The sequence below is a fragment of the Alternaria atra genome (assembly GCF_907166805.1).
Source record: "Alternaria atra isolate CS162 genome assembly, contig: 32, whole genome shotgun sequence".
Classification (NCBI taxonomy): Eukaryota; Fungi; Ascomycota; class Dothideomycetes; order Pleosporales; family Pleosporaceae; genus Alternaria; species Alternaria atra.
Genome location: NW_025091331.1, coordinates 1,828,602 through 1,853,473, shown reverse-complemented (window position 1 = coordinate 1,853,473; position 24,872 = coordinate 1,828,602). Strand labels below are relative to the sequence as shown.

General features: G+C 51.2%; 9 protein-coding genes across 9 annotated transcripts; 3 read left to right on the top strand and 6 right to left on the bottom strand.

Annotated features, from left to right (window-relative positions):
- Positions 1–376: 376 nt before the first annotated feature.
- On the bottom strand, positions 377–3,482 carry ALTATR162_LOCUS10381 (uncharacterized protein; the record flags this gene model as incomplete). Its single annotated transcript, XM_043318017.1, has 3 exons — positions 377–1,470; positions 1,520–3,307; positions 3,374–3,482. The coding sequence occupies 3 exons, from the start codon at positions 3,480–3,482 to the stop codon at positions 377–379; spliced, it is 2,991 nt and encodes a 996-aa protein (XP_043173952.1).
- A 917-nt stretch (positions 3,483–4,399) lies between these two features.
- Positions 4,400–5,513, bottom strand: ALTATR162_LOCUS10380 (uncharacterized protein; the record flags this gene model as incomplete). Its single annotated transcript, XM_043318016.1, has 4 exons — positions 4,400–4,432; positions 4,482–4,991; positions 5,044–5,162; positions 5,216–5,513. 4 exons carry the CDS (start codon positions 5,511–5,513, stop codon positions 4,400–4,402), a joined length of 960 nt encoding a protein of 319 aa, XP_043173951.1.
- A 795-nt stretch (positions 5,514–6,308) lies between these two features.
- ALTATR162_LOCUS10379 (uncharacterized protein) lies at positions 6,309–6,728 on the top strand (the record flags this gene model as incomplete). The annotated part of the gene is made up of 3 exons (XM_043318015.1): positions 6,309–6,337; positions 6,503–6,597; positions 6,649–6,728. 3 exons carry the CDS (start codon positions 6,309–6,311, stop codon positions 6,726–6,728), a joined length of 204 nt encoding a protein of 67 aa, XP_043173950.1.
- A 482-nt stretch (positions 6,729–7,210) lies between these two features.
- Positions 7,211–9,171, bottom strand: ALTATR162_LOCUS10378 (uncharacterized protein; the record flags this gene model as incomplete). The annotated part of the gene is made up of 5 exons (XM_043318014.1): positions 7,211–7,812; positions 7,887–7,977; positions 8,038–8,681; positions 8,736–9,021; positions 9,073–9,171. 5 exons carry the CDS (start codon positions 9,169–9,171, stop codon positions 7,211–7,213), a joined length of 1,722 nt encoding a protein of 573 aa, XP_043173949.1.
- Positions 9,172–9,631: 460 nt separating this feature from the next.
- ALTATR162_LOCUS10377 (uncharacterized protein) lies at positions 9,632–10,442 on the top strand (the record flags this gene model as incomplete). Its single annotated transcript, XM_043318013.1, has 3 exons — positions 9,632–9,847; positions 9,896–10,212; positions 10,265–10,442. The coding sequence occupies 3 exons, from the start codon at positions 9,632–9,634 to the stop codon at positions 10,440–10,442; spliced, it is 711 nt and encodes a 236-aa protein (XP_043173948.1).
- Positions 10,443–10,473: 31 nt separating this feature from the next.
- Positions 10,474–13,747, bottom strand: ALTATR162_LOCUS10376 (uncharacterized protein; the record flags this gene model as incomplete). Its single annotated transcript, XM_043318012.1, has 6 exons — positions 10,474–10,786; positions 10,841–11,316; positions 11,370–11,767; positions 12,126–12,390; positions 12,927–13,204; positions 13,348–13,747. 6 exons carry the CDS (start codon positions 13,745–13,747, stop codon positions 10,474–10,476), a joined length of 2,130 nt encoding a protein of 709 aa, XP_043173947.1.
- Positions 13,748–14,635: 888 nt separating this feature from the next.
- ALTATR162_LOCUS10375 (uncharacterized protein) lies at positions 14,636–17,980 on the bottom strand (the record flags this gene model as incomplete). The annotated part of the gene is made up of 3 exons (XM_043318011.1): positions 14,636–16,575; positions 16,622–17,893; positions 17,953–17,980. The coding sequence occupies 3 exons, from the start codon at positions 17,978–17,980 to the stop codon at positions 14,636–14,638; spliced, it is 3,240 nt and encodes a 1,079-aa protein (XP_043173946.1).
- Positions 17,981–22,185: 4,205 nt separating this feature from the next.
- ALTATR162_LOCUS10374 (uncharacterized protein) lies at positions 22,186–23,403 on the top strand (the record flags this gene model as incomplete). Its single annotated transcript, XM_043318010.1, has 1 exon — positions 22,186–23,403. The coding sequence occupies one exon, from the start codon at positions 22,186–22,188 to the stop codon at positions 23,401–23,403; it is 1,218 nt and encodes a 405-aa protein (XP_043173945.1).
- A 203-nt stretch (positions 23,404–23,606) lies between these two features.
- Positions 23,607–24,320, bottom strand: ALTATR162_LOCUS10373 (uncharacterized protein; the record flags this gene model as incomplete). Its single annotated transcript, XM_043318009.1, has 1 exon — positions 23,607–24,320. The coding sequence occupies one exon, from the start codon at positions 24,318–24,320 to the stop codon at positions 23,607–23,609; it is 714 nt and encodes a 237-aa protein (XP_043173944.1).
- Between the last annotated feature and the right edge of the window lie 552 nt (positions 24,321–24,872).

Here is a 24,872-nt window from a genome sequence, read left to right as displayed (position 1 = left end):
CCAATAAACTGTTGAGGATGTGATGTAGTCCGTACCCTACGTCCACTCAAATCATTTTTGGAAGAGCGAACCCTTACGTATCAAGTAAAGCAAACGCCGCGCTTTTCTTATTGTTGAACCCTACATACTTCATCAATACGGAAACCTTGATAAAACTAGCACGAAAGCGGACTCTAGCCGCAGCCCACAGCCTGGGTATCGCGCGTACAACTTTTCCTCTCGTAATCGATCAGCTGGAGAATCGGAGGATCATTCAACCTCTGTGTCGTGACCGTAGCATCTCCATCTACCGAACCTTGCTCAACAAACAACCTGAAACTTTTCCACGTATCAGGGTCCATCATACCTTCCGCGATCCCAACTCCAAATGTATGGACTAAGCACTACCAGGTGGCCCTCCCATGTTCAGCAAAATATCGAGCATGTCCATACCGCCGATATCCGGTCCCATAGCAGTTTGATTGATCTCTGCACCCCACTGATCAAGCAGAGGGTCGAGTGGCAGCGCAAGCCAATCTTGATCTTGCCCTGCGCCCCAACTCGCTCCACTGTTTGCCCATTGACTCCAGTTGGTGTTGTTGTTGCCGTTCGAATTCGAATTGTTCCCATTGTTGTTATTCTGGAAGTTTTGGTAGTTGCCAGGCGGTGGCATAATGCTGATCGAGTTGCTGTTGGGGTCGTAAGGCTCGGCTGAAATGCCCCATAAAGGTGTTGCGCGACCGCTTGTACTGAGGCCCATGCTAGGGGAACCTGGTACGCTGGTACCAGTGCCTGAAAAACCTGTTTGCTGAGATCCCATGTATGGCGGTGCGAGATGGTTAGTGTTGTTGAGTGGAGCGGGCGGAGGCATCAGTGGTACTTGATTAGGGCTCTTGCTACCGGCGCGCGAGATGCCACTCGAGCCGTTGGCGGCAAGACGTACGAAGCGCGAACGGATCCGGTGGGTCAGGGTTTCGACGAGATCAGCGAAGCGGTTGCCGACGTGTACATCGTCGACTATGCTCGTTCGTAGGGCATCGACCGAGTCGCTAAGCAAACTGAGACTGACAGCTACGTCCTCCTCAGTTGCACCCAACGCAAAGGTCTTGAGTAGAATGATGGCTACACTGACAATACGGAAGAACGTCCGTACTGGCGCATGTCGTAGATAGCCGCCAGGATGCAGGCCTTCGACCACCACTTTGAGCACATTGCGCGACGCGTCAATGACTTCGTTAATGTAGTGGCGATCGTTGGCATACCATTTTACAAGTGTGCTGAAGGGGATAGCGCCACCGTCGTCATTGCCGTTTGGATTGCCGTTACCGTTGCCGTTAGTAGCACGTCCGTTCAGGCCATTAGGTTGAGCATGTGTTTGTAGCGGAGTGTTGTGTGTGCAGCGTTCTACCACTGCCTGGAGAGCGAGCGAGTTGAGATACACACGCGTGTACTCGAACTCTATGATAAGGACGTGACGGAGTTGCGCAGGAACTAGAAGTTGTTAGGCAAAGTACGTGGGAGTAGCGCAGTGATATCTTACCCTGGGGTGCTCGATCGAAGCACTTCCTCCACTCCACCAAGGGACCTTGGAAGAACTTCAGCATCTCCTCATAACCTCCCGTCTTGAGTAACTCTCTTGTTTTCCGTCGATTAGAGAACAGCTTCAGATTGCCCATCTCCATGATCTTGGCGATACGAGCCCAAAAGTCGAGCACAAGATCTTGAACAGCATGACGCTCCTGGGTAGCAATGGACTCGAGCGGAAGGCGCTGTCCATCTGAGCGCATACCAAACTGTGCTGGAGGTGCTTTGATGCGACTGATACGCTCCTTGTACAGCTCGAGTGGTGAGGGGCCGCCTATTAGGTTCTCGTCACGCTCGAGTTTGGGGAGCATAGAGGTCAAACCCAGTCTGCCACTAGTCTGCGTGACGTAGATGATGAGCAAGTCGCGGAGATGGTTCTTCCGTCGATAGTAGGCCTTCACAGTCGCATGTGAGAGATGCTGATTGGCTTCTTCGAACTCCGTCTCATTCGTGTCGTCGAAGACACCAATCTCGAAAGCGAGCGTCATGGCGTTACCCAGCAACATCCAACACATGCGATCACTGCGCCAGCACGGCTCTAACCAACTGTCGATGCGCTTGTCGCCCACGCCTTTGTACATATCAGCTTTCGGTCCTGCCTCGTACGGGTCGTCGGGTAGAACGAGCTCATCGTCGTCATCACCAGGAGGGAAGTGTAGTGCGCGAGGATGCCACTCAGTGAGTAGCATCAGACTCTCGACTGTGCCAAGGGTGCGTAGGCCCTTTCGCGATAGCGGGTTTACATCCGACCCAGGCTGCTGGCCAGCGCCACAGAAGCCGCCGCCGAACTGCTCTTGTCCGAAGATCATGCGATCTATCATACCCTGTAGGTACTTCCATAGCTTCTCGTGGATCAGATATGACCTAGACGTTGCGCCCACACCGCTCGACCCGCTGGGTTGTGAATACCTCGCTGAGATGGTCAAGAGAGTAATGACCAGCATGGGCTCCTCCTTAAGCAGCTTTGCGTGGAAGGCATGATCGCGATAGTCTGGTACAACGATTGGTGTAAGGGGCGATAAGAAGGTGTAAAAATAGTCGATGTAAGCGATGGCTTCCTTCGCTGTGAGCCATCCTGCGCGAACAAAGCGGAACTTTGACCAGGCTCTCACAGCATCGGCGAAGGCAGCTTCGTTCGGAGGGTCGGGTAGCATAGGTTGCTGTATAGCGGGATCTACCGAGGGCTCGACCGTGGCTCGCGAATTGCCTCGCGCATGCGATGTATTGGGTCGAGGGCTTGCGAAGTTGGTTTGTGAGCCTGGCGTGCTGCCCAGAGTCGGTCGCTGGAGACTGGAACTACTTCCTGTCCGCTGGTGGTTGTTCATGCCAGCAGCCTCGAACAGCAAGTTTAGCGCATCGTGTCCGCTGTAGACCTCGCCCGCCTGCAGTGTCGCGACCGTCTCGTTGTTCACTTTCTGGTCCTCTTCGTCATTGGGCGTGGGCTGGTGGCCGCCTGACGTGTTGGGTCGTCGTAGCGGCTCGTATCGTCCGATGGAGCCACCTGGAGTCAGAGGCTGGGATATGTACGCCGCGCTGTTCGCCGTCGTTATCGTAAGAGGCTCTGGCAGGCCATCCGAGCGCTGGCGTTTCCTGCCATTGCGCACCTCGTAGTCGTCCACCTCATCATAGTCATCCTCGCCGTCGGCCTTTCGCTTCCTGCGCGTCGCAGAGAAGAAGCATTCCTTACTCTCCCTCCTACATCGCACGCAAGGCGGATCATGTGGGTTATCTACCGGGCCAAGATCTAGAGGCAGAAGTGATACATATCAGCAATTGCGCCATGATAAGCTCATTACAGCGTCGGACGTACCGCATCGCACTTTACGACGCCTGCATGGTATGCAGGCCTGGTATGTGCGCGTGTGCTGGGCATTCTGTGTCCGCGACGGTGGAGAAGCATTGGAGCCCGCAGTCGACATGGTGGTGGTGGATTACGGTCGGCTTGCGACGGCTGAGAGCTGGCGGACTCTGGCTCTGATAAGGGCTGGAATACCGCCGAGGCACCTTAATTCCAAAGACGCGGTACCTGCATGCAATGTGCGGATTCTCTGCGCAACGGTAACGCCTACAGGAAGGTGTTCGTGTATGACTGCGCGTAATTCTGCTATTTGTTATTGTCGACTTTTGGCTTACGGTACTGAGGCGTGCGAGTGCTCGGGAGCGGGTCACGAGCGCGGGGCTTTAGCTATTGCGGAATGGCGTACCCGCTCCTCCAATCCTCGATCCAAACACCACGTAACAGTCGTGAGTGTGCTCGAGTACCTCTTGACAAACCACTGGGGTACGCGTCCGGGTAGCCGAGTAGCCCGTTGCTTACGTCAGGGGCGAACGACCCGTCCGAATGCCCAGCTGTACCTGCTGCTCGCGGCATGTGATCCGCTCGTGCACTTTGCGCGTGGCACAGCAAATACTATTCCGGCCAATGCGCTGTGCACTGCCATCGCGAACGTCATACACGCCCCCATCTCTTTGTGTTGCGATATGATGCGATCTGTGGTCGTAGGATATATGTTATTGCTATTTACACGTCACAAACATCGCGTGTTCATTAAAATGGTGTTTGGTCACAGCTTCGTCTAGCGCGCGATTGCATAAGCAAGTAGCAGGCAAGAGATATGCCCATAAGCCTCTATTGATAGGGGTATAGATGATGGCAGATATGCAACGCCCAAACCCGTGATATCCAATCGTCCTGCAAGAGAGGAAGGTACATTTAGAGCATTCCTCAACACTCTTCAGTAACGACACTATCACCAGGCCGCCACCTTAGCTGACACTAGCAAGACAATCTCGCATCCTTCAACGTGGAGAAAGATGGCAAATTCGTTGAGACCCCCTAACACAAGAAACCGCATGTCATCTCCGAAAGCTGCAACAGCGTCAGTATCATACCACCAAAAGATTGCTACCTATCTTACCCTCGGGTGATCATTCTGGTGACTCTCATTACAACCAGTCTCTTCGCGCGTCCAGGGCTTCCAATCGCACATGCCCTTCGCGTCCGGGGTGCTCGTAGTCAATGTGCTCCAGTAGCCACCCTTAGGAGCAAATGAAAAGTACGTCTGCCTGTCCTCCGAGCTGTACGCCACTGTCAAGTCGCCCATGCCCTTGAGCCTGACAGCGCGATTGTCGATACGGCCGGTACCCTCGGGATACCTAACGGCAGTGGCGCGGTTCTGGTCTTCAACGCTGTAGAGCATGCCGAGCATCTGGTTGTGCCAGCCTTCAGAAGGCGTATGGAGACACTGCTGGAAGAGTTGGAGTGTGAAAGAGCAGAAGCCAGGTGCGTAATTGGTAGAAGTGAAGCCACTGGCGACAGCCTCCGATGGGGAAGCAAGGATATCCGGGGGCGGCCCGGAGTGTGCGCGCTTCATGGTGAACTTTGGGCCGGGCATCGCGCAATCGAAATTGCAGCTTAAAGCTTGGGACTTTAGTGGTAATCAGTAGGAGCATTGTATGAAAGAACCAGAAAATACGAACACGATGGACACGATCCTTATTGTTACAGTCCAGCGGTGAGCCCTCCCATGGCTTGGTAGTGCAGCTGAACTCACCGTCCTTGTGATGCCAGTTGGGCCATTGAGCGTCGCCATAAAGGACTATATCGCGTCAGTTCTGTTAAAGATCTCAGTGAACGCACGATAGAACTCACAGCACATACTCTCCCTCTCAAATCCAATCTTCAGCTCTTTTCCAACAACCACGCTGGTCAGCGTCTGTCCATCAGTCAAATCAATGAAGTCGGTTTGCTCCATGAACTGGTTACCAGCGCCGTCATAGAAAGGCGATACATCGAGGAACGTGGTGATCTGATTGTTGTCGCAGTCTCGAGAGACGACAGCGTCAAAAGAACAGCGGCCAGGCGTAAAGTCTGGTGCCATCACTTGAGCGAGTGCAAGGGTGGCCGACAATAGGAGCGCTGTAGCGACGAGAATGGTCTTGGTAAACATAGTGATATTCTTCTGGTTGAGTTCACGTTGATGGGATAGTCTAAGAAGGAGTCGAGGTGAGGCGAAGGCAGGGGTGATGGGCACGGGATTGTTATAACAAGAATGGTAGGGCGTGACCAATGGGTATAAAAGCTCGGATAATGGGTATTGCTAGGAATAAGGGTTTCGCGGTTCAGTCCGGAAGAGTGAGAACGGAGGTTCTTTGACGAGACCAAGCTCAAGACAAAAAGCCCACCGCGCTTTCCAAGTGATAATGTAAACACTAAGCCTTTGGAATGGACGGCCGAACCAAAAGCTTTTCTCATGTGGCGAAATACCAACGTGACTAACGGGTATTGCTACTCATGACAGATCCAGCGAATTTGCGTTTGTCGTTATGTTAAGAAGTCATCTGTTATCAGATTGGTGCCCAAAGTGCGAATTGAACCTAGGGCTCACAGTGGAATTATGCAAACGCAGCGCGACATAAGAAGTACAGGTAATGTTCCTGAACCCAGTCTCGGCAACCAAAGTTTTCGTGAAAGTGAGTTCGTTGTGGTGTGAGGTGGAGGTGCAGCGGGGTCGCCAACGCTGATGTCATGCTACCGTACTTTCTCGTGGTTAACATATGCAAAGCATGATACACTTATACAGTTCGCATCTCAAAGTCGTGCTGATGCCTAAACAAGGCTAGTAGTGATATCGATTGTGAGCTTGCATGGCTGTTCCTACAACAGAAGATGCCACGAACGGGAACCTGCAGAAGTGGCTCGCAGCGACTTGTCTTTTTCTCTTAAACGCTACCCAGTTAGCTACATGTGTAGGAATTCGCATTGCATTATCACGTATGTGCGTTGCCCTCGGATAGCAACCAATATTTGAGACTGCATAGTCGAGGTTACACGGCAGTGCAGATTGCCATTCGCACAAGGACACAGCATGAGAGCAGGCTCGCCCAGTTTACGAAGGATCGACCCACTTGCAAGCACTCTAACTTAACATACGACCAGCACAGTCTGCTTCGCACCTGCGACATATCCTGCTCTTTTTGGTCTCATTGCTTCCACTTGCTCAGTCGCGCCCTACGAACGTGATCAACGTCGTTGTGAGTGACGTCTACTTTCTACCGTTCAGCTAATACTCATCAATTCTTCAGTCAAATTCAATAGACGTGCCACTCAACACACGCCTTCACCCCAGGCGAAACAACAGAATTCGCCGCTCTACGAAACGTGATTGCTCTATGAGTATCTATACGGACATTAGCTATCTGTCATATGTCGCGACTTTTATTGATTCGATGAACGTGCTGGTGCTGAAATGCAGGCACAACGCTGTTTGTAACATTGTATTATAATCCCGATGTAGGTGTATTACCTAAACATCTTGTATCCACTATATGCAACTCTCTCTGTTCCTCCGATATAATGAATGAAAACGAAGCAGAAATGGCCAATTTGTGTAATTATTTAATGAGCAAGTCCCTCCTTATCTGGAGGTGGAGGAGAGGATATCCGTTGTTAGATGGCGATGGGTCATAGTTCAAAGAGTGGAAGGACGAGGAGATTCATATCTGAAGATAGGTCATTGAAGGAGGAAACCACATGCTCCCAGCGATGCCTAAAACTAAGATGTCCATGATCAATCAACGTGGTCCACGACCCTTGAAGTAACTGATATAGGTTGTAATGTCTCGCCAACCCCCCTGTACACCATACTTATACTTTACTTACCTCAGTCTGCAATGCCTTCATAGGCTTCTCGTCAAACGCTGCAGCCTCAGCCTCCTCAAGTCCTAAGCTTTGCGCGATGTTGTACAATCTCGTCTTCTCTTCATGCGCAGTGCTATCACCAAACACACCGTCCATCTCTTCCAAACTCTTGCCCCTCGTCTCCGGAATTAAGAACCACGTGAACACGAACGCAATCAGGGCGAAAGCAGCGAAGAAGATGTATGTGCCGAATCCGATGGTTTCGAGCATGTCTGGTGTGACAAGACCAATGATGAAGTTGCACATCCAGGTCGACGATGTGGTAAGAGACATGGCCTTTGAGCGGTTACCAATATTATAGATCTCCGAAGGTAAGACCCAACCGATTGGCGCCCATGAGTATGAGAAGTTGACGTCGTAGATGTAGATAAATGCGATACCGGTCCAGCCAGCTGCGGGATGGTCTTTCAGCGTGGAGCCGTAACCACCAATGACACCGCCGACGATCAAGAGGGATATGCATGTACCTGCGGCACCGCAGAGGAGGAGAGGACGGCGACCGATCTTGTCAATGAGGAATAGCGCGGGTAACGTGGACAGTGTGTTGACTAGAAAATCGAGTTAGCCATCAAGTCTTGGTACATTCTCAAAAGATCTGAACATAGATCAGAGGGTCACATACCTATCCCGTAAACACCTGTTGCGAGCAATCCAGTCGTCTTTCCAGAAAGACCCAACTGCGAGAAGATTGTTGGTGCGTAATAGATGATCGCCTGGTATGTATATGTTAGCTTGCTAGCCAGGTCAGGCGATGAGTGCAATGGAGAACATACATTACACCCGATGAACTGTTGGAAGAACATGACACAGCAACCAATAGCTGTACGCTTAAAGGATGGCCAAGTAGAGAAGAGGGTTGAGTAGCCGGCAAGGTACAGAGATACTCCGGACTTGCCAGGGAACTTCTCGCGGTTGTATTGCTCTTCGAACATGACTTCTGCTTTAATAGAGAGATACTCCTTTTGTAACGTCTCATCATCGGAATCAGTACGACGAACTCGAGCAAGCGCTCGGATACCAGCTTCCTCATTATCGCGCATGCAGTAGTATCGAGGTGATTCGGGGAAGAAAAGCATGCCGATACCGAGAACGAGACCAGGGAAGATCTGCAGTGCGAAAGGAATGCGCCACGCGGCGTCGCTTTGTCCGGTGCAGCCACTTGGGCCAACGTCGTTTCGCGGGTCGAAGGTAGGCTCGGCCGTGGTGCCACCAGTATAGGGAATGTCAGGCGCGCAACGTACTCCTCCAATGTATTGAGTTCCGAATTCGAGCCAGTAGGAGACTAGAATACCCAGCGTAATGGAAAGTTGTTGAAGGACGACTAGAGTACCTCTGATGCCTGCAGTCGAGACCTCACTCATGTACATTGGCACGATCATCGTCAACATGCCAACAGCGAAACCCGCGATTGCGCGACCTAAATATGATTGTCAGCAACGACTACAGTCATCGTTCTCGGGGTGTTTTGTACCCGCAAAAGCCATTGGAATGTCCACTGCGCCAGCTTGAAGTGCAGAACCGATAGTGAAAATGACAACAGCAATGATGATAGATCCTTTGCGACCGAAGCGATCGGCTACTGGTCCATTGACGAGAGACCCGAACCAAGCGGCAAGTAGCAACGTTGAGACGAACCAGCCCTTGAAAGAACTGTCTGTGTAAATTCTCGGAAAAGATGCGGCGAAAGACTCCATAGTCAGTACTCCAGAAACGACGCCCTGATCATAACCGAAGAGGAAGCCACCAAGGGAAGCAAACTATACACGTTAGTTCAGACCGCAAGCAAACGAGGATCCATTCCAACTTACGGCGGATAGTCCAAGGAGGTATGGGTTTTGTCTCAGCTCCTTATACACACCAATCTTCGGCGTGGCCCCGGCGGCGGTGACATCGTGAACTGAAGACATATCTGCAATCTTCTTTGCGAGTAAGTCAACGTCGGACTTGGAGGCTTGGGATACAATATAATCATATAGCTTAGCGGTGGCAGTACCTCACACGCTTATATACCTTTGCTGTCCATCTCCAAATCTCATTAGTATAACTGGGATCGGACAGCTTCGGAGCACTGTCGTCCGACCCCACGATACTCCATGTGTCTGCGCTATTAGCCGTATGTGCGATGTAGGTTTCCCCGCATGGTAAAGTTGCCTGATTCAGATATGGAAATTGGGGCTCCAGCATGACTTATGCTCGGATGGTTGTGGTCCGAACTCCACAATGCGAACGTGATCTTTAGATCATGGCGCCTCGCACGTAACATCGTAGAACTTCTCGCCTTCTGATGAACACATCGTTCCGAACTTCGCCAGTATATTTTCGCAGTTTATCGAAACTTCTATCCGATCTATCTCAAGGCAGTCGACAATGGCTGTCGAATCTAGAAAGGACGCCTTACATATAGCCATACTTGATTTAGCCAAGCGCACGGAAAACCTTCTGTCTCGCCAAGCATCCAATCCCAGTCGTCGCATGCTTGTTGCGCTTGCAGGCGTGCCAGGCGCAGGAAAGTCAACGGTATCTGATGCGCTCATCACCGAGCTTGCTGCACGAGGCAACACAGATGTTGCTGTTGTACCAATGGTAGGAGCCGGTCGCTTTCAACAATATCGCCTTTCTAATGATCGCTAGGACGGCTTCCACTACACGCGGGAGATCTTGTCAACATTTAAGGATGCCGAAATAGCGTTCAAAAGACGTGGGGCGCCTTTCACGTTCGATGCGAAAGCGTGCGTATCTCTTGTCAAGGCACTGAAAGATGCTCCTGTTACCAAAGACGGCGAAGTCGACATCTGCATCACTGCTCCCAGCTTTGACCATGCTGCTAAAGACCCCGTGCAAGAGGCTATCAAGATATCCTCTCGTACGCGACTCGTAATTGTCGAGGGTAATTATACGCTACTGAAACAAGATCCATGGAGTAGGATTGCAGAAGTCTGTGACGAAAGGTTTGTGATGTTTGTGAACGTTGCTCGATAAGCGCACACTAACGTTCTGTAGATGGTTTGTCGATGCGCCTGTAGAAACTGTCCGCACCCGTCTAGCGCAGCGTCATCTTGCTGCTGGTATAGAGACTTCCATGTCAGCTGCTGTTGCAAGAGCGGAAGAGAACGACATTCCAAACGGCGAACTCATACGGTCCTTGCTGGTCAAACCGGACGTGGTTATCGAGAATTGAGCAACTCCTGCCTTTTTCTTATATCTCGACTTCAAAATCCGGATGTCGTAAAATCCCAATCAAAAGAGTTGAATAACTCGTTGGACTCAATGGACCATGGGAACGTGCTCAAAGCGTCCTTGTCCAACTCCAGATCCTGCAGCGTACCTGAGTTCAAATCGCCATCGGACACGACTTGGTCGAGAATAGCTACGCAACGGGCTGATAGTGAATCTCCAACAAGCCGTTCGCGAAAAGTGGTTCTGGCCAAGCGAACGTCATCGTGCCAGGATGCAGTTTCCTCAGCGCGTGGAAAGCTGATAATACATAGGGTTATTACTAGTGCCGCATGGAAGAGAAAATACCTATATACTCGTCAGCTTGAACACTCACCTAGATGATTAAGATAGTGTACTCACGTCGCGTACCAGCCCTCAAGTCTATTCAATTCCTGCATTGCATATTCATGTATCGAGACGACTGTTGAATGCGCAGCTTCAAGACATATTCGCTTGCAGTCTTCTTGGGTGGACTGCGTGGCTTGATCTGGTATCTGACCTCGCTCGGAGATCGCTCGGCGCAGCAGAATTTGTCGGAATATAATGATCTTGAGGTTCCAAAATCTCCACCACAGCCGAGACCGCGCGAACACATACCATTGGGCTGGCGAGCTAGGTGGCTGTGAAAGCTGGAAGTATGGAGGAACTGTGTGTGTCCACGCATCCATAGAGGTGTTCAAAGCGAGTGCGGCCTCAGCGGAGAGCCCGGGCTCGGCTAGTAGTTTATTTGAGATGTGATTTGTCTGCAAGTGAAAACTACTCTGCGCTCTTAACGAAGAGTAGATGGTAGGCTCGTCAACCTCTGTAGGGAGCGTTATGGTTTGTGGCGTAAGCGACTAGCATTGATCAGTTCCACAACATCCATGTCAACAGTACTGGGTGCCCATACCTCATCGCTGATATTTAGTACCGAATGAACATCCATTGTCTCTTGATCCGGTAGCATGATGGCACGACCAAAAGTTGTCGAAGCTCCACTGTCGAAGATGTATAGGCCCCACCATACTCTACGTCTCGTCTCGCGCTCGATCAAAGTAATGTTCCAGTGAGGAAGTTCTCTATGGAGTGCTAGACTCAGCGCTGTACGCACAGCAAGGCCTAGTAAGTTCCATCCCGTGTTTGGACTATTCCGTTTCTGACTAAGGTTGCTCAGCAGTATGAGTGCTTGTACAGACGTCAGGCTGGCGGCTTCAAACACCGATTCTTCCTGACCCAATGTCAAGGCTCGACGGTACAGATAGTCTTCCAGGCCAATTTGATCATTATTCAATGTCCACGCACCGAGCGCTATAATTGCATGAGAGAGCATGTTCCACGACTTCTTTGAAGGCCGTGGAACAACCTCGTGATATTGAGCACGGAACGTTGCCTCGTGAACGAAGGGGTAGACGACGTGATAATTAGAAAAATAGGCATCAATCAAGCTTGATGACAGTTGCATCGTGAGAGCTGCGTGCGAGATATGTGATGACGCTAACACGTTCCGGAAAGAAGCAGATGGTGTCGCCAGATTCTGCTGGGGTCGAGCGACAGACTGATGCAGAAAGCCGGCCCAGTCAAGTAAGCATCGAAGAAAAACCACGCCAGAAGTTGAGCCTACATTCCTTTAGTTTTCTGGTGCCGACATTCGAGTGAAGCAACTGACCAAGATAACCTACGCCAGTAGGCTCGACCGAAAGGGCGGCCATGCCGTCTGTCAAACCATCCACGTTGACATCTTCTTCTTGCCAGTTGAAGCCATCAACATTGTTTGGTACAGCCTCAGGAAGTGCAGGCTCATGTGTACTTGAGTTAGTACTGCCTTGTGGGCTTGGAGCTACCTCAGGCGTTTGGGACTGTATGACTGATCGTGCAGTACCAGCCACGTTGGAAGACGACAACAAGTCTTCGACATCGACACCGGGTAACAACTGCGCGACCAGCGATTCCAAACTGTGCAGCCGCTTCTCTACGCCCGTCAGATATGCCCTTGTTAAGGGCGATCTAGCGACTTTGCCACTGTAATGGCAGTGCGAACCGCTATGGGCGCAGGAAGTGCAGATGGGCGCATCTTTCGAACACTTTAATTTCTTCGCGCGGCAGCGATCGCATGAGAGAGCATCTCGTGATCTTCGGTGCTCCATGCATGAAGCGTCTTTAGTGTGGCAGAGGTGGGGGCGGGATGCGGATGCAGAAGCATCACAGCCAAGTGCAGCTCGAGCGCTGATCTCTGCCGGCATCGGCCCGAATGGGTGCGCTACCCGTCACTGAGCTTGCGACCGCTTGCGACCGCTTACCACGACACTGTTTATGCAGCATTTTCAGTCACCATATACCTGGAAACATTGCACAACGGAAAAACAGTCATCCATCATCTATGAACTGAATCTGCATGTAAATGATATCTGCTTCCTGGCAATTTCGTTGGCCGTTGATACCATTGTCCTCTCGAAAGCTCGCCATTCACCGCTTCTACTTCAAGTCTCCAAAACCACTTCTCGAATTCTTTCTTGTTCAGACCTGTTGGGAAAATGTCCTTGGTAGACTTCCACTGGTTCGAGATGAAGCCGAAATCTGTGAGCGAGGCTGTGTCGTCCATCATGCGCTTCATCTCGTAGGCGTCTTCACTGTCTTCGCTTACACAAATAAGTAAAGCATCGTAGGCACTCTCAGCGAACACACTCGTTCGTGCTTCATCGCATTGCCAGTTGTTGAGCTGTACCGCGTAACAGCGGGTATCCGCGTCTATGACTTTAGCAGCGCATTTGAACTCCTTGGAAAGATTAGTATGAACGCGCATCGCTGGCAATTTGATTGATGGCTGAGAGCGAGCAGACTTCACACGAACAGTCGAAGCCAAAATGTTCTTTGAGATAAGCTTGACGAACGCGAGTGCTTCAAGGGTCGGTACAGCAGATGGTTATCTGCTTCCCAGCGTTGATAGTGCGAGTGACGTGAACGGTTTCCATTTCCAAAGAGGTCATTCCAGGTGTAATGGCTGTTTGGAAGACAGCTGTGGTTGATCGGGCTAATAGTGGGGAAAATCGCAATGGCGGCCGAATCGCTGCCACTTGACATTGGATTGGTCTTGAAGATTCCACAGAAGATACGTTTGCTACCATAGTTTTTATGGAGTGAGAGGTATTGTCGTTGCTGCTCCTTATCCAGTGCCTGCAAGTCCCGTGCGAGTCGCTTCTCCAGTTCTGCATCGGGCATGTTGTTGGGTATCATGAGCAACGGCTTCTCGAAGAGGACGCGGGTGCCTGTGGGAATGTCGGAGCATCGCATAGATTGTATGGGCTGTCGCCGTGGAGTGAGTGTTGATGGTAAGGCACGGCGGCACAACGTTGTCCAACCACTCGTGATAACCTCAGTGCAGAATTGTTTTCGAACCACTTCGTATACACCATGGCCGTTGTACGTATCGATAAATTTTCTTTACATATAGTCGTTGCTCTGAAGATGCGCCATTTACATCGTCCTGGACATTAACTACCTTGTATACATCCCTCGCTCTTTGGGGTTCGTAGATAAACTCATTCCTGATTGAGACATGTCCTCTTCTTCGATGTTGTGTAAAACAACAGCTATTCGAGCGGACCAAGTAAGAAGAGCGAGACCACGCATGACGATACGTTCCTGGTGCACCTCACCCAGCAGCTCGTTGACGCCACAGAAACAGCAATGCACGGAGGAAATGTATGGCGAACCCCCACAGGAGGTATATGTTTGCATACAAATGCTAGCAATACAACGCCACTACCGAAGAAAGTAAAAGCACATCTATGCGGCTGACTGCAACAAAGCTACTTCCGATATACTATCAAGGAAACGACAAAATGCGAGCGCTATGACAGAGCGATCAACCGGGTATTAGAGACAGTTGCGAAGATATAACCAGCCACCACCAGGGCTTTCTGTAAAGAACACACGTTTCGCTCAGCGAGCGAATAATGCAGACCAGAACCAGAAGAGAAGTAAGCGACAAAACAAAGGTATAAGAAGAGAACAAGAATGTGAGTCCCATGCCAACCCCCAAGAGGTCTCCCAAGATTTCATTTCCACATAATGCATCCCACAATCCCCAAAACGCCAGTCACAGTAAAGGAAAAACAATCCCTAGGGTATACTAAAAAAGCGCAAAAAAAAAAGATACAACTTACGGCAAACGCGCATCTAGAACCTAGAACCCGCCCTCAAACTCCCGTTGGCGCTTGTGCTGCGTGCTGTGCTAGCACCACTTCCCGCTCTCTTCATGCGTTTCTCCATAAGTCCGTTCAACAGACGGTCCAATTCGCCACTCAGGCCTTGCATGGTCTTCGTCTCTTCGGCGAGATAGTTCTTCATGAGGGGATGATCACGGCTAACTGGGACAACACCAGTAGTATCGTTGATAACGACGAGCATGTCCCGAATCTCGCTACCGTCATCGAGGTAGGCACGAAGGGAGGCGTCGGACCACGCAGGAAGCATTGTGCTTTCAGAAGACACGGGGGGCGAGGGTTCGCGATCCTTGGTGGGGTTAGGCGCCGGTCTTGAAGGCGGAGGTCCAGCAGGTTCAGATGCATGATGCGTAGGCGATGAAGTGTAGTCAGACCTGAAGGTCGAAAGGGCGTTGTTCTCAGGAATGGTCTTCATGGGGCTGTCGTCAGGCGTAGGCGTTGATATGGGCGAGCTGGTTTCTTGGCTTGAGCTATCAGTAGATAAGCCTGGAGCATGGTGGGATTCCGACTCTTTTTCCCTGTCGGCAATGGCCCCTTTGTGCAAGGGTTGTGCGTCCGCTGCGGAGACGTGAACTGGCGACTCGGAAAGGCGCCCCGTAGACTCTACATTCTCGGGTTCTCCCTGCTTGTCCTGAGCATCAGGGTCCGCGAAAGGATCGCTGCTTTCGTCCGAATCGAAATCATCCAACTGCACACGCTGCTTCGCCTTGGTGACCTTCTCGCGCTTCACGTCTCCTTCTTGTTGAGGCTTCACCATACCACTGAATGGGTTTCTTGAGTTTGTAGTGTTGGATGTTGAGTCTGGCGACCTGGTTTGTTCTTCTACCGACGACTTGCCTGCCTCGTCTTGTTCAGGCGGTACTAGACGCATGGTCGAGGTAGATTGTTGTGCGGCCGGCTGATTGTCCACTCTGTCCAGTTGGACATCCGGCTCAGCGCTCAACTCAGTCGGGCTTTCGGTTTTCAAAATGCCCTTCGTCTTTTGCGGTGAATCGTCTCGGTGACTTCTATGCACCTTGGGCTTGCTCAACTGTCTCACGGGCGCTGGAGCTGTCACCTGTTCAGCTGACGATCGTTCTGCAAGTTCGTCGGACGGTTTCGATTGTGGCGAGCTGCGGTCCGCTTCTTCGGGCCTCTCAATGTCGCTATCCATGGAGTCTTGTGCGCCTTTGCCCTTCCTGTCCTTGCGCTTGAAGAGCCCACTGAGCATGCCCGACTTTTTCTCTTTCTTCTTCTTGTCGTCTTTGACTTTGTCCGCGAAACCATTCTTCTCCAAACTCTCGAGACTAGGCCCACGCTCACGGGAGCCGGTAGTTGACGTACTTGAGTCATCGCGAAGCAGATTAGGAGTAAGTGTGATCTTGCGTGTTTCCGTGTTTTCATCCTTGAAGAACGAGTCTGTGTTGCGCAGCGTGCCATTGCGAGAAACTTTGGGATCCAAAGGTCGATCTACCGCTTCCTCGCTTCCTCTTTCTCGATCTTCTGCTCGTTTCGCAGGCTCCTCGCCTGAGCTTCGTGCATCACTTTCAGCTTGACCGTCCTTCTTTGCACCATTTACCTTCAGTGGTTGTACTTCGAGATTCTCTTCGTGGGCAGAATCGCCATCCTGTGTTGCTGCTACTTGCTGCTGCTGTATTTGCTTCGGTTCTGGGCCACCGAAAAGTTCGCCCTCACCTTCATCAGAAGAGTAGTCATAGTCCGAGGCTTCGACATAGGTAGGTGGCGCGAATTGTACGGTTTTGGCATTTCTTCGTCGCATGGCCTTCTTGAGTGGATTTTTGGACTTTTCGGCGGTGTCTCCAAGCATTGTTGCAGAGAGATCTATGTTTCTATGCTTGTTGAGGCGTGCTAGGCGTTCTGTTGGAGTCTCGATGTGTTCGGCGGGCAGGTAACCTGCAGATTGAGTTAGATAGCCCAAAGTTTGGTGACAACTACCTACCGATGCTGTTGTCCTTGACAACTCGTACCAGCCACCAGTAGCTGTTACTGTCGTCAAGTAACACCATCGTGTCACCTTTCGTTGCGTTTGCTTGACCCTCGACAGTCGCGACAAATGTGTGCAGGGCGTAGACAAATTCGAAGTCGATATCTTCTGTTTCTCGTAAGCATTCGCCTCCCCATCCTGAGTCGATAAATCTGGAATCATCAGAGAAAGAGACGTCATTGGATGCATCATCGTTGTCTTGGTCCGGATCTTGGTCCCAGGAGTCGGCGTCACTGTCGGTAGTCCAGGAATCCTCTTCATCTTCGGGTTGTCTGGCCTTTGGTGGAGGGGTGCCGTTGGTCGTTCGAGGTGGACTTGGAGTGGGATCCAGGAAGGGGTCGTCCGACGTGTCCAGGAGGGTACGATTAATCGGTTCCAACATGCGCTTGACCTGCTCCTCGTCCAATTCGGACATTAGTGATGCGTCTGAGTCTTGTCTGATCTCGATACGGTGTTCGACTGCCCGCAGTTGACTCGTCCTCGGACTTATACCCACCCCTATGTGTACGTTGTCGCCCTTGTCCGGTGCGGCGGTGGCCCTTGTCCAGGAATACTCACCACGATGATGCTCCGCTGACTTGGTTTCTGTGTGTAAGGGAAATCGCAAAGAAATGGGGATCGATGCAGGTCGATCCCCCAAAGTAGGAGATGTGTCGGACGCTGGGACGCTGAGCGGTCTTCGAGCGTTGGCGACAGAAATAGGAAAATGAATGGGCGTGTTTGTAAATGGGGAAGAAGAAGCGATCGTCGAGAGCATCGGCGAAGACTGGGGAGTCAGAGACTCTTGTCTTGCCGGCCAGATCGCAGGGTGAAAAGATAGAGAATACCCACCATCGTCTATCGAGGGCGAACTCGAAATCTTGTCCATGTCGTCGTCCATGTCTTCCTCGACGTCGGCATCCTGCATGTCGGCATCATCGTTGTCGCTGGATGTACCGCCGTTCAACCTGACAGCTTGTTCATCCTGTTGCGTGCCCTTTCGTCCATTGGCGTTGGTCATGACAGTGCGTTCGTCATCGGAGCCGGGGTCATCTCGTAGCGTGTTGCCAGCGTCGCTCCATGCATCTTGTAGACGCGCCTCCTCCGAGTTGCGCTCTTGCTCGACTTGCCGTATAGCGGCCTGCTGATGAGGCGCTGCCGGGCCAATTCCAAGAGGCGCCGGGTGTTGAGGCTGCTGAGAGTGGTCCTTGGCGGTCGGCGATGTCTTGTCCTGCAGGTCGATGGTGTCTGCACACTTGTATTAGCCTGCGCACCTCCAATTGCTCATCCGTTACGTGTCTTCGTACCTGCTCTGATGATATGAGGTCGCGTCATCCTAGCTCATTCCTCTGCGCGCGTGGAGCGTTTGGGAATCTTCGTTCGGAGGAATGGCTAGGTGAGATGAGGCGCAATCGGTGGCTGGGTCGACTGGCGCAGGGACGCCGTAGCGCGATTCGGGTTGCCGTGGAAATAGAAAGAAATACAAAGAGCAGAGAATCGCGTGCGTGGTCCGGAGGCAGCGTTACAGCTGTCGCATGCGTTCTTGGGGCGTGTTACGGCGACGGAGCGGCTGAGCCGCTTGCAGTGGTGGTGCAGGAATCGGGCGCGAGTGTTTGGGGGGCATGCGAGTGACGCGGCCGAAAGCGCGAGACAGTCGAGGGAAAAGCAAGGTGTCGACGGGTATATCGCTGGCAGTGAGGGGCACGCCGTGGGTAGTGAGGTCGTATCGCTGGCCACGAGAGTGAATGATTTTGGGGTCCTTTGGTCGTCCTTCCCCGAACGCATGCCCCTGCCTTGTTCTGAAACGTCTCACGCGCTAGCCTGTTCCTGGCCGCTTCACTACGAAAAGGAGATGCGGCTCGGTCCTTTTAGATGACCGTTTTATGACCAAATCTGCAACCCAACTTGACTTTGATCTCCTTGGTTGTACTGACGGCATCATGCGTTCGAGTGCCCAGGTAGTCGTTTCCAATTCGACGAAGCTACGGGGGTATTCCGACTACTCCGCAAGCGATGAAACACCAAACTTGGAACGCCGCCAAACATTATTGACTTTAGTAGCCTGCGACAGCCAGCACAGGCTGCGTTGCAGACAGTCTTGAACCTTAGACATCTGCAGACGAATGTCTTATTAGTCTAAATCAATGTATCTCCATCTGCCAAGTCTTTCGGATGCATGTTAGCACTGGCACTCAAAAACGCCACCAGCCTTTATCTCTACATCATATCGACCCTTTAGTGTGGTCTTTCCTGCCGAATTCGCGATGTGCTTTGGCACCGTCGATCCTACCATAGCTTATCCGTCTTCTCCTGTTTCCCTCTGTATCACTCCAACCTGCGGTATATCTCCAGAAATATGTGGTGATGGATGGAGATACCAGTAGCCTGCTTTTGTACCTCTTGCTGCAAGTACAGTGAGTTTCGATACGACCAGTAGACAGACAAAGCTATCATCAAGATCCTATTCCACGTAGCATAGACTCCGCCTGGTCTCCGTTGGGCTGCCCATGAAGTTTGAGGTCGAGGTGTAGCCATGCGAACACCTTTCCAAGGGCCATCCGCTTTACTAACGCGAAGAGCATCGTCATGGAAGAGCCAGAAATTCTCACAAGGCACTGTTTTTGATCGTACTGCAATGGCCTCACGTAAAGACGCCACGTTTGACGTAACATCAGAGAGTGTGCATAAGTCTGCAGCGTCATCAACGATACCTTCTGAGGAGCCGAAATAACCAGTCATGAGGTCTAGACTATGTGTCGCTACTTCAAAGCTGTCTCTGTTGCAATCTGGGTTTGAATTCTATTTACCTCGCCACTCTACGAGAGACATAATGCCATATAAGTAATCTCTAGCTTCGGCGCATTGGAACCTGCTCATCGTCTTTAATATTTCTCCCAATAATTGCTTTTGGAATGACGAAGAAAGTAGCAAACAGATTCTTGGTGAATGCAGACTAAGCGCATCTTCGTATAGCTGTTTCTATATTTGTTCTGGGGGTGTGGTCCTTGGAATTGAACCACGTGAATTCAACACCCTGGATTCTTCCCTTATTCCGGTTGAAAGTGCCATATCACGCTCAATCCAGGACAGTAAAAGTACGTGGAGTGCCCGAAAGTTTTCGCATGTGCATACAGTACTTCCACAGCAGCATGACACTCCAGTAGCAAGATACAATTCTTGCAAGACCCACATACGGGCAAAGTAAGGCCTACGCACAAATGAGACAAAATGTTTGCATACTCGCAATCGTTCCGAGATACACATAGTCAAGAAACATCGAAATCTTACCCAAGTATGTTTGTATATCATATAATATGGGATCTGGCCGCAAGTGGTCGACCAACGAGAAGATGCTTCTGGCCGACTCCATTTGTGAATGGCCTCGAGGATCGAGCGCCTCTTTTTGTTGAGTTTCATCAAATACTCGCTGTCATCTGCGTGTGTCCCAACACAAGCGAAAACGTGCTTCGCGCCTGGATAGATCTTGTCCGTGATACCGACTTGATGGTTTCGTTCATGTATGCCCGTCTGAGTAATGCATACTGCGTCAACCCAATAATAATGGCTAGCCTTAGTTGCGAAAGTTTGCTGCAGCACACATTCGCAGTTTTGTCTTACAACTAGCGATTTGCTGTTGACTGTCATTCTGGTCGTATCAGTGGGGTTGCTTCAGGTATACGGTATGGCATAGTATGAGGGTGCATCGTCGATGGACCAAACAGACAGCTCACCTTCGACATGCTGGTCAAAGTCGCCGCGGAAGGATGTGTAGTAAGCGGAAATGCGTGGTGGAGTCTTGAAGTGGCTCGTGTTCGAAGGCGGAAAGTGGGGTTCCGCTGGACATGGTGGCTGGAAACCTTGAGAGGACGAAGATGTGTAGTATGCACGTAGCTGGAAAACGCGGAAAGGATGAATCAAAACATCCTACACTTGTACTTCTGGTTCAACATGAAGATTGTGACAAAGGGATAAACGTGGAAAGGCTGAAGTGCTGCTTGCTCTTCAATTCGACCAGGCTGAGCCATCCCTTGGCCGCAGTCAGCAACCCGGAGACTGAGCGCTGAGCTGTTTGTACATGCTTGCAGGCATATTGGACCGACGAGCAGAATCTAGCATCTCCTCACCTGAAGGGTCAATTGAAACAATGAGCAAGCGAGCACGAGCTCAGAGAATGACTGAGTTAGGCAATATCAATAATGCGACTCGCCGATGGCGTTGGTGAAAGCTTCTAGGACGTCAGCAGAACGATGTCTATGAATCGAGCGCTCGCAGACACAACTCTCATCGTAAGCCACGAACCGATAATCCGTCGTGCTTCTAGACCTATGGTCTTGCTGTGTGATCGCCGCATGCGTAAACATGATTATCTACCGCATACAGGTGGACGGAGAGGGCTTCGGCCAGACTACACAATCTTCAGCCTCGCACAGCTATCTTGAGGGCTTACATCACTTCCCCTTCCACTGCCCCTGGGAACTTTTCGTACTCATTGACAAAACGCCCTCTTGCACCTTCCTCAGGAGCGCTCTGTGCCGTGTACGGGTTTTCAATACGTCCGGTTTTCGCGTGCCTCAAAACTACTTCTATCCGTGCCTCCTTTTCATCTCCTGCCTGTGCTGAACAATGGCCATTTCACTCTCCAATTACTCTCACGATGCTTAAGCAGCTTCTCGAAGCGCATCGTCCCAACGAAGCACTCGTATCAGCCGCCTAATTCCACGGCCATCAAACGGTTTCGTGTTCTGGGGATCCATATCTTGAACTAGACCGAGCTTGCCACCATGCTCAACTGTGAGGGCCAGAATCAAGTCACTGCCTACATACAGTACTAAATTTTCTACTAGAGTAACTACCAGAAGATGTGAAAGATGATTACAATGCACGGGTTAGGCGCACGAGTTAAGAAGCAAAACGCGGTCCCACGTAGTGTAGAAATGAGACAAGCGGATCACCCGGAGATTTGTGCTCACGGAAGTTCTTCGGCCTGTGAGCTACCTATTACGTAGCTATGCCTTCGCACTAGCTGAACATCCGCCTCTGCATTAGGAATGAGCTATATGGGGCATCGCTCTTGCTCCGACGTAGCGTTCTCGCACGCACATTGTGCAGCAGCGGGTGCGTTCAGTTCTAATGTCGTCATCTGGTGGCTGGAAGGACATGTCTAGCTAGCCCTACCCGTGCGAAGCGGCGCCACATGTGGGCATGTCCGGGCCGACCGATCGAGACTAGGCCGTGAATGACTCTAGCACGCTTCTATTCGGCCAGCTCACATCGGCCCGCAGGCTTCATCTGGCTTGAAATCTTTCCAGAAAACCAGCTTGTTAAAAATAGAATACGACGTTCATCTCTAATGGACTGGATTGTTGAAACATTGGGTGGATACTTTGGTAGATACGATGCTTATGCCATGGTACTGAGTCATGTGAACTCGAGTATATGCCCATCGTGCGGCCAGATACTTCCTTCTCCAAATCAAGAGCTTTCCATCTATTGACATTCGCTAGCTTTTATTCGAGCTTCTCGACAGACCGCCATTCACCATGGTGGCCCATATGAAAAGGCTCTTGGCCGTCGCCACGACTGTCTCGGCGTCTGTACTCGAATTGCCTGTCGTCGTCAGGGGCACCTATTCCAGCGTCAAACTGGATATCGGAACACCTCCGAAGGAACACCGATTGTTGTTCGATACTGGCTCATCCACGATCTTCATCCTCAACACCAACTGCACAGAGACCTCTTGCCCGGATGGCAAAATTTCGGACTACGAACGAGTGAAATATAACGCGTCTGCCTCATCAACATCTGTCGACCTGGATATACCTGCATCGATTCCATACCTTGGCGGCAACGTTGCTGGCGGTACCTTTCAGGATGTTTTCAGCACTACAGAGGGTGGCGTAGAGTGGAACCAGACCTTCCTCTCTACCAATCAGAGCAGCTGGCGTTTCATCACTGCCGATGGTTTCCTCGGCCTAGGCTTCTCCACCATCGCGGAGAGGAACACAACGACCTTGGTTGAACAACTGCTTTGGAACGGTCAACTGGACGCGCCGCGTTTCGGTTTGTTCTACGGAAAGAATTTGAAGGATGAGGGTGAACAAGATGGTGTGCTGACCATTGGCGGCAGCCATGAAGACAAGTACGTGGATGGCGAAATGGCCTACACGCCCTTGAGGAAAGAGGCGGAATACCAACTCTGGCGTGCGCCACTAAGGAGCGTCAACGTACTCGTTGCGCAGAACCCATCGGAACCAAATGCTACCGTTGAGATCCACAATGGCCGTCTTCCCACAACTACCACCACGGATGGTGGCTTCCCAAAAGCCAACACAACATGGCCAATGTACCAGGCTGGAGCGGTTTTTGACACGGGAGCTGGACGCCTTTCCGTTCCGACCGAGATCGTCGGCGCCATGTACTTCAACCTCGGCTGGAACATCACGAAGCTTATGAATGGCCAAGAGCGCATGGAGTGCCAGCACCTCAACGCTTCGTGGGCAGTCACTTTGACTCTTGGTGAGGGCGCTCCTGAAGATGATGTGTCGTTCACTCTTCGAGGTGACGAGTTTACCGAGCCGGGCAGTCAGTGTATGCCGCCGTTTGACGACAGCGACCAAGTCGGATTCGCGCTGGTCGGTTCTGCGTTTCTACAAAGATATTACTCCGTCTACGACTTTGGTGCTGACAAGGTTGAGGAGTACCAGCCAAAGATTGGTTTCGGAAGGTTGAAGAAGGAGTACGATTACCTGTACCAGTGATCGTGGCACATGCATCATTCTTCTTTATTTATTCCTGTAAATACTTGTAACTTGGAACAATGTTAGAAATCTGGGCTCTCGCATGACTGCTTAGGTGTTTGTCATATTCCGATGTTGTTTGCATTGTCTCAATGAATCACGACAGTACGTAAAACTATGTGTTGCTTTGCTGTCAGGAAGATATCGGCATATCAATGTGTGCCCTACTTCCTATGTACTTCCTTTATTTCCAGATGGGGTCGCCCAGTACCCCTTGCAACTCGCATATGCAGTGTCAAGACATGGGAATCAGGTTTGATCTTGTCGACCTTCTCCATCCTCGCATCACCCATTGTGTCGAAATATCGGAGCTCGTGGAGGTTGTCGCGGTAATACTTGTGAAACTCCTTGCGTCTAGCGGTCCACCGATCACCAACAACCACTGTGGCTGACCAATGGCCGTTTCTAAAGAAGAACACGAATGCGAAAACAGGATATGAGTCCGCTTGGAACTCCATGTAGCCGATGAGAGCGCCGGTGTGTGTTGCGTGCAGCCATTTTGCGGACGGGTCCCATAGTCCACGGGGTTCGACTCGACTTACACGGACACTCGCGGGCTTCATCACTCGCATGACCTTGTCCATAATTGTTGAGGCTTGGGTAGCCGTCAAAGACTTGGCTGCAGTGAACTCGGTGTACGTCACTTCTGTCTTCACCGTAGGGCACTCTTGAGGCAGTGCGCGAACAAATAAATCCGGCCCGACTCTCCTGAGATATACACCAACAGGCTTACCAACCGTACCCAGGGAGTGTTTCACTGGTAATATGGCGAGTCCAGTATCGTTGTCCCATGCAAGGCCAAGCTTGAGACGGATGCCACGGTTTGTGAGATAGAAATCCCGCGGTCGTACTGTTGGCTCAGGCGTGATCGATCGCATTTGTCGAAAACACTTCGGAGAAGGAGCAAGCAGACCTGTCAGCTTCTGGTACGAGAAGGAATCGTTCCAAAGGAAGATTGAGTCATCGGCGCATTCGCTGAGTATTTGTTCTTGTAGGCGGATGAACGCTTTTGGTCCTTCTCCGTAAAGCATTGCCATGTTGATATCGAATATGCCAAGGAGGCTATACGCTGCGTCTTCTTCCCTGGTAGTCTTGCGCTCAGATGCCCATGAGAAGCGCTGGGCAACAGGTACCTCGCTCAGCTCCAATTCGTGATTGAGAATCTTGTCCGGAATTCCCGTTATTTCCGTAATCTGGGTGGCGAGGCTCGCTTTGGTGCCTCGAAACTCCCATTTTCCGCTATAGAAAACAAGATTTCTCGGCGCAATGAGTTCTTGCAGTGTCCAGCCGCGAGAAAACCATTTTGATGAATTGAACGAGTATTCGCTCTCAGCGACATCGAAGAGATAGGCGAAGCACACCGAAGCTTCTTTGTAGTATCTGAACATGGAGTTGATGGCTTCGCTCAGTTCTGCACTGCTAGACTTGTT